General features: G+C 23.8%; 6 protein-coding genes across 6 annotated transcripts; 4 read left to right on the plus strand and 2 right to left on the minus strand.

Annotated features, from left to right (window-relative positions):
* Positions 1 to 139: 139 nt before the first annotated feature.
* Positions 140 to 787, minus strand: ENU1_080230 (N-acetylmuraminidase, putative; the record flags this gene model as incomplete). The annotated part of the gene is made up of 1 exon (XM_008858677.1): positions 140 to 787. The coding sequence occupies one exon, from the start codon at positions 785 to 787 to the stop codon at positions 140 to 142; it is 648 nt and encodes a 215-aa protein (XP_008856899.1).
* A 1628-nt stretch (positions 788 to 2415) lies between these two features.
* Positions 2416 to 2763, plus strand: ENU1_080240 (hypothetical protein; the record flags this gene model as incomplete). Its single annotated transcript, XM_008858678.1, has 1 exon — positions 2416 to 2763. One exon carries the CDS (start codon positions 2416 to 2418, stop codon positions 2761 to 2763), a length of 348 nt encoding a protein of 115 aa, XP_008856900.1.
* Positions 2764 to 2841: 78 nt separating this feature from the next.
* ENU1_080250 (lipid phosphate phosphatase, putative) lies at positions 2842 to 3579 on the plus strand (the record flags this gene model as incomplete). The annotated part of the gene is made up of 1 exon (XM_008858679.1): positions 2842 to 3579. One exon carries the CDS (start codon positions 2842 to 2844, stop codon positions 3577 to 3579), a length of 738 nt encoding a protein of 245 aa, XP_008856901.1.
* Positions 3580 to 3670: 91 nt separating this feature from the next.
* On the plus strand, positions 3671 to 5041 carry ENU1_080260 (RNB family domain containing protein; the record flags this gene model as incomplete). The annotated part of the gene is made up of 1 exon (XM_008858680.1): positions 3671 to 5041. One exon carries the CDS (start codon positions 3671 to 3673, stop codon positions 5039 to 5041), a length of 1371 nt encoding a protein of 456 aa, XP_008856902.1.
* A 12-nt stretch (positions 5042 to 5053) lies between these two features.
* On the minus strand, positions 5054 to 5989 carry ENU1_080270 (hypothetical protein; the record flags this gene model as incomplete). The annotated part of the gene is made up of 1 exon (XM_008858681.1): positions 5054 to 5989. The coding sequence occupies one exon, from the start codon at positions 5987 to 5989 to the stop codon at positions 5054 to 5056; it is 936 nt and encodes a 311-aa protein (XP_008856903.1).
* Positions 5990 to 6402: 413 nt separating this feature from the next.
* On the plus strand, positions 6403 to 7575 carry ENU1_080280 (protein kinase, putative; the record flags this gene model as incomplete). Its single annotated transcript, XM_008858682.1, has 1 exon — positions 6403 to 7575. The coding sequence occupies one exon, from the start codon at positions 6403 to 6405 to the stop codon at positions 7573 to 7575; it is 1173 nt and encodes a 390-aa protein (XP_008856904.1).
* Between the last annotated feature and the right edge of the window lie 258 nt (positions 7576 to 7833).

Genomic DNA, 7833 nt, shown 5'->3' on the forward strand with positions numbered 1-7833 from the left:
AAAATATAAATAAATTAATTATATCTTCTGTTTTTATAAATTTAATAACTACAAATCAACTAAATGTTAATTAAAATATTTTTTGTTTAAAAGAATTTCATATCAAAAAGAAACAAAACAAAATTTAAAAGAAATTTAATTAATAATTGCATCTACGAAGTGTTTGTTTAACGCTAGCATCACAAACAGCAACAGGAACATTTTTAGCTTTTTCAGTAGGTTTAGTCCAACCAGCGAAAGGAACAAAATCATCGAAAGTTTCTTGTTCATTTCCAATATAAATTAAAGGATAATGAAAAGCGAGAGGATGAGTATAATCAGCTCCAAAGATATTAGACCATTCTTCTTTACCAGTTAAAATCATAATTGGTTCACCTAAATTAATAGTAGCACCCATTAATTCATTAAATGTTTGTTGATTAAGAGTTTTATCAGAACTCCATTGACCTTCTCTAATTTCAAGAATAACTCCATGATGTGGTAAATCTTCTGTTCTTACTTTATAAGTTTGAAGTTGTCCTCCAATATTACCACATGTAACACATGGTCTAAATATAAATTCTATATCATCACTTCTAAAACCAGCTCCTCTAAGATATGCTCCATTCTTTAAACTATTTAAATTAAATTTTCCATCATTTGTAAATGCTACAAGTGCAGCTAATGCATGTTTTCTTGCTAAACATTGTGCAAGTTGTGGTGTAATTAAATCTTTTCCAATAATATCTCTATGTTCACACATAGCAAATGTTACTGCAATAAATAATGTTATAACAATGAATTTCATTATAATCTCTAAGTTTTTTAGTTCTTCTTAATTAATTTTTATTTTTAATTAAAGAATATATTGGAATAAAGATGAAACTTCTTATTTTCTTGACTTATAGTTTCTCTTTAATTTATTTTTCTTATTACTTGGAATTTAATTCTTTTTAACTCCTTTTTATTTTACTTATTTTACTTTTTCTTTCTTTTTGATTTATTAATAAAATAGAAGAAGGTTTTATTATTAGATGTATTTATTATTAAAGTTTTTGATTTTTCAATACTATTTATTTTTATTTTCTTACTATCCTTTCTTCTTTTTTTTTTTATAATAAACACCCTTTTTTAAAATATTTATTTTTATATTATTTCTTCCGTTGTACTAAATTATATAATATATTTTAATAATTCTACTTATCATTATTCTTTGTAATGTATTGTTGTTTTTTAATAATAATAGTTATTTTAATAAATTATTATATTCATATAATTTAATTAACTCGCAATTAATAAGTCATTTCCTCAATTAAAGTTTTTTGTATTTACTTTTGTTAATAGAATTTATTTTATTCTTTCTGTCTTGAGGTACTATCCTTCCAATTAATAAGTTATTTCTCTTTTCGTCAGATTTTGTTAATTTATTATATGATTTTTTTATGACTGACTTGAATTACATAATGTTAAAACTGAAAATACATTTTAAAAGAAAATCAGAAAAGAAGAAAAATACTTTTTTATGGATTTGTTACTTTATTTACCAAACTTACAACAATTTATTTTTACAATAAATTATTTAGGATGAAAATAACCAATCAATTTCAAAAGTCATTGATTCATTGGAAAAATAAAAAAGAAAAACATTATTTGTTTATTATAAAGATTATTCTAAAAAGAATATGAATAACTAAATATTCATCGAAGAAACTCCTATTAAACCAACAAAGATAAAATTAGAATAAGAAAAAAAAAGCATAAGAAAATGAATAAATAATAATGTTCAATTGGTTATAATAACATTTAAACAGGCAAGTGATGATTTAAAATAAATATGAAAAGTATTAGAAGTAAAAAAACTATTACTTCTAATAGTAAATAAATAATAAAAATATGAGATGGTTAAATACATTAAGAGAGAATAACTAATGTTGTTAGTTCATGGTTCATTTCAATTAATCAAAAAGAAATGAAAAGACAAGTAAAAATGATGATGTAGAACATTGCCACAAAAGACATAAGATATAAAAAATTAATAAAGTAAATGAAAAGGCACACAAATATAAGAAGATTTAAGAAATTCAATAAATAATAAAATTATTAATAGAATCTATTTGAACATTATTGAAATTTAAACAACTATTTTAATGAACAATTGAAGTATTTTTATTAGTTTGATTGGTTAATTAAAAAAAAATACAAAATTAAAAAAGGATAAAAAAGGAAGAATGATTTGTAAAGAAAAGCAACCAATCAAATCAATAAAGAAGAAATTAAATTTACAGTATTTAATGAATTTTTACATTATGAAAATACATTAATGAAGGAAACAATAAAAAAAAATAAAAAAGAATGTTATATTCTATTACATTTAATTTTTAATAGAAGATAAGTCAAAATCCAAGAACTGAAATATTTTATAAGTAAAAAAACACAATGACAGATGATATTCCTAAACCAATTGCATTTCAACCAATTGATTTATCGTTTGTTTTTTGTATCCAAATGAATAAAATAGTTAATATAACAACTTATTACAATAGAACTATTTATAGTGAGAGTTGTTCATACACTTCAGAACGTATGACTCCTATGAATATTCTTATTCCACCAAGAGACAATTCCCCACTTGGATTTGATGATACTAGTTTATCTCAAAGTAATTCAAATAGTAGAATAAATAGTAGAACAGGAAGTAGAAGAACAGACTTACTGTCACCATTAGACTTGTTTAATACAAAATCAGGTTTAGATGTTTATGATGACTACTTCATTTTCCAATAATTTAATATGTTTTATATAACAAATATAAAAAGATTTATTTTAATCATTAAAAATCAGAAAAAGATCTCGAAAAATAAAATGTTTAATCCTTCAAATATCAAACAACAACTTACAAAAACACATTTAATAGAATTTATTACAGCTACTATATTATTTGTAGTTGGTATGATATTAGAAGAATTACCTGGTTATCATATGGAAATTCCTCTTGAAAGAAACAATGCAATGGTATTGTATAAAAACCTTAATAGTACTGTTCCAAGTATTCTGTGTTTAATAATTTCAATTAGTTTACCAATTGTAGTAATATTTCTATTTGCAAAGAAAAGAAGTTCAACTTATTATTTTATTTCTGTGTTCATAGTCTTCTTCTTTTCTTTTTCAATGAATATCTTTCTTACTAATGCAATTAAATTATTTGCTGGTAGACCTCGTCCTAATTTCTATGCTATGGTTGATGCTGGAAATATGAGAGATGCATATAAATCTTTTCCAAGTGGACATTCTTCAATGATGTTTAATGGAATGATGTTTATTTCTTTATTACTTTGTGGTGAATTACATGTATTTAATGGTAATGGTTCATTGTTGACATTATTATTATCATTACTTCCATTAGTAATGGCTGGGATTGTTGCGGTGACAAGAACACGTGATTATTTTCATAATTTTGATGATATTTTAGCAGGAAGTATTATAGGTTCAATCATTTCATTGTTGTCATATATCACGAAATTTAAATCATTATGGGGGCAAAATGCTGGTGAAATAGAAGAAGAAGTCAATCTTGAATTTGATAACAACTATGTTGTTTAATTTATTTTTTTCTTTTTTTTATTTCTTTATGAGTTTTTTTGTTTTAAGAATTTTAAAAAAACCCTTTATAACTAGATATTTTTAGAATTTGATGGAAGGAGTAAAAGAGGAAGATATTATTTGTATTGATGACTCTTTAGATGAGAATAATCAATTTATCACTTCTGATGATAATGATATTTTGATTATTGAAGATGATTGTAAATCATTTCAACAAAGAACACCAGATCATTTTATATCTTCAACAGAAATAAATAAAAAATATCCAAGAATCTCACCTTTAATTCAAAAAGAAGAAAAAACAAATAAGTTTATAATGAAAATGACAGCTTCTAATCATAAAATTTCATTTAAAGAAGATAATGAAAATAAAACGAAAGAATGTTTTATAGAAAAAACTCAAAAATATGATGAAAAGAAAAAAATAATACCATCAATGATACCATACTTTAATCAGGAAGAAGAGAAAGATATTTTTGATGTAGAAAATGATGAAGTGATTGATGTTGATTCAGTTGATTTACCAATTGATTCAACAAAAAAGAAATATGTCAAGGGAAAAAAAAATCCTCTTTTTGATTTTAGATTTACATTTGATGATTTCAAAAGAAGAACTGATATTTGTATGAGAAGAGCATTTACTGTTGATTCAGACAAAACTAAAATTAGAGACGATGCATTTCATGTTGAAGTACTTGAAGATGATACATTTGAAATTGGAATACATTCAGTTGATTGTTCTGATTTTGTTGGAATTTCAAAAGATCCTTTAAGACAAATTCAACACCAATTTAAAAGACATCAAAGAGAATCAAAGACAATGTCTAAAATTAAAGAAAATATGTCATTTGATGCAGGGACACAAAGAAGAGCACTTTCATTAATTATTGTTATGAATGGAAAAGGACAAATCATTCAAAACCCACAATTATGTTTGTCTATGATTAATATTCGATGTAATTTAAATAGTGAGCAATTTAATTGTTTGTTAAATAATACAGCTGTAAATAATCCTTTATTATGGAAATCTTATGGAACTTATGAAACATTTAATTGTGGAAAAATATATGGAACAACACTTCCACAATTAAAAAATGATATTATAAGTCTTCATAATGTATTTTGTTATCATATTGGAAAGAAACATAAAAGTATGTTAAGTGGAAATGATTTAGTTCAAGAATTAGGAATATTTCTTGGAAGATATATTAGTCAATATTTATATAAAATCTATGGAGAATATGCATTAGTTATAAGTGTAGGAAATCAATTAGTTACACAATTTAGAAGTCCATTAAGAAAATACTTTGATGTGTTAGTATTAAAACAATTAGTTTGTGCAATGGAACATGAAAATGTTGAAAAAATGAGTCAAAGAATTATTGGAAGAGGAAAGAATGAATTAAAAAGAATTATTAAAGAAGTTAATTTGATATATGAAGAAAGAAGGAAATTAATGTAAATTAATTTTTATTTATTTTTGATTTGTTGGTTGTTGAGCGTCCAATGACCCTGATTCACGTAATAAGAATTCAACCCAAAGATCTCCAAAAGTTTTATCCTTTAAATCATATTTTGGTGGTTCATCATATTCATCTGTTTTACCAAAGAAATAATTAAACAATCCTGTTTGAGTAGTTTCTTGAGAAAGTCCAAGTAATCGTTTTTCTTCTTCAGTAAAATCCATTATTTTAGACATAAGATTAACAATTTCCATTCGTTGATGTGGTTTTGTTATATAACTAATTAATAATTTGTTTACAATTCTTTTATCAACATAATAAGTCTCATTCATAATTTTACTTTGTAAATCTTGTGTAAAATTTTCTACTGTTTTTTTTAATGTTTCATTTTCTTCATATAATTTAGTAATAGTTTCATTCCTTTGAATATTTAATTGTTTAATTTCATCCATTTCTTTTAATTGATTAGTAATATCTTTTATTTCTGTATTAAGTTCTTCATTTTCTTTAACTTTTCTTTGGTTTTCTTTTTTTATTTGTTCTAATTCATCTTCTAATATTGTGACCTTTTCTTTAATAATTTTTTCTTGATCTTCTTTCATTTTTCTTCCAATACCACTTAATGTTTGAATAATTTTCTTTTGTTTTTCAATTTCAGTATTTACTCTTTCAATACTTTTTTGTAATTCTTTATTTTCTTGTTTTAGTTCTTCAATTTCTTCTTTTTGTTTTTCAATGACTTGTGTGTTTTTTTGTAATTGAGAAATTTGTTCTTCATATCCACTTACTATTTCTGTTTGAGCCTCTTCTTGTTTAAGAATTAATCCTTTCAATCGTTTAACCTCTTCAATCTGTTTTTTATTTTCTTCTGTCATTTTTTTAATCTTCTCTTCATATTCTTTCTTTATTTGCTCAATCTCATTTATTGGTGAAGTATCTTCAGACATTTCTCAATGATCTTTTTTTTTTAAGTTTTTTCTTTTCAATACCACTTTTTTTGTAATTCAACTATAAAATTGTTTTTTATTTTAGAAGATATTTTTTGATTTTTTCTTATTTTAATATCCTAAAAATAATATTTCTTCTTCTCTAAAAATAGTGTTGACTTTTCATTTCAATTGAAGAAAAACATTTGGATGAGTTTTAGGCAAAAAATGGGGAATTGGAAGAGAAAGGAAACAACAAAGTAGATTTGGAATTTTTATTTACACAAAGTACGTTTCTTTTGTGAAGATATTTCTTCTTTTTTATCTCAACACTCCGGAAACAAAAAATGGAAATATAAAAAGGGGTTGAGGATTGTTTAATTATCAAAAAGGAAGATACTATAAAAAAACGAAAACTGGGAAAAGTTAAGTCAATGGTTTTTATTTCCAATACTATTAATTCTGCTGTTGAAGTTCAACTTATGGAAGAAGTAGGTCATGGGACTTTTAGCAGAGTTTTCAAAGGCAAAATTCAAGAAAAATATGTTGCAGTTAAAGTTCTAAATACTGTAGTTGATTGTATTAGAATGGAAGTTAGTTACATGAGAATGTTTCATCACCCAAATATTATTTCTTTTTATGGAACTATCCAAACAGATAGGCTTGTTATTCTAACTGAATATATGGATTCTTCTCTTGATAATTTGTTATATAACCAACAACAATGTCCTGTTTCTCTTCAATTTGAACTAACATGCCCCATTAAAGTTCATATTTCTTTAGAAATTGCTAAAGGAATTAAATATCTTCAATCCTTAAATTTAATTCATGGTGATGTGAAACCAGAAAATATTTTAGTCAGTGCTGATCTTAAAGTTAAACTCAGTGACTTTGGTTTAACAAAGAAACCAACAGAATTTAGTGAGAATATTCATGGAACTCCAAATTATTTACCTCCAGAAACATTCTTATATAATGAGTATAATATTACTTGTGATATTTATGCTTTCTCTATGGTAATTTGGCAAATATTTACTCAAAGATTATTGTACGTTAAATATGAGTCGATGGATGATTTGTCTTTAGAAGTTGTTCATGGAGAAAGACCCATTTTAAATAAAATGGTACCAGAAGTTTATCATAAATTATTGACTGATATGTGGAGTAATCAAATAGAACAACGACCTAATATTGAAAAGGTTATAAAAATATTGTCTTTAGGATATTTAGAAGAAATAGACAATGACTCAGTTAAAAATGCATGGCGTTGTCTTTGTCCTACACAAGTACTTGACTATAAACTATCTCTTCATTATCTTAACACAAAAGGTAATTTCAAAAATATCTTTAGAGGAATTGATTTTGTATCTGTTAATGACTTTAACTTCGCTTGTAACTGTTTTGGTAATATTTGGGATGCTTCTCTTCAAAGGAAGATTAATGAATTTATTAAAAATACTCATCTTTTTATCAATTGGACTAATTACACTATTACAGCAGAATTAAATAAAACTAAAATAGTTATTAAAGAAGATCTATTTAGTGATTCTTTCATTGTAGGTAATGGAGACAAAACATATCATATTAAATCTCTTTGGGAATTATAAAGAGTTATTCTCATTTGTTTTTATTATATATTTATAGTTTATTAACTATTAATTTAAATAGTGTTATTTATTTTATAATTGTTATATATTACAATTTTATTTAAACTAAAAAAAAGAATTTATAAAAATAAAAAGATAATGAAATGTTAATAAAATTGTTATTTATTCATTGATTAATGGATGTTAATCACATCATATATAATTGAATTGAATATTTTATTTATCTTATTTATTATTTAGTTTTTTTTCATTGATGAG

The sequence above is a fragment of the Entamoeba nuttalli genome, assembly GCF_000257125.1.
Source record: "Entamoeba nuttalli P19 unplaced genomic scaffold asmbl_3767, whole genome shotgun sequence".
Lineage (NCBI taxonomy): Eukaryota > Evosea > Mastigamoebida > Endamoebidae > Entamoeba > Entamoeba nuttalli.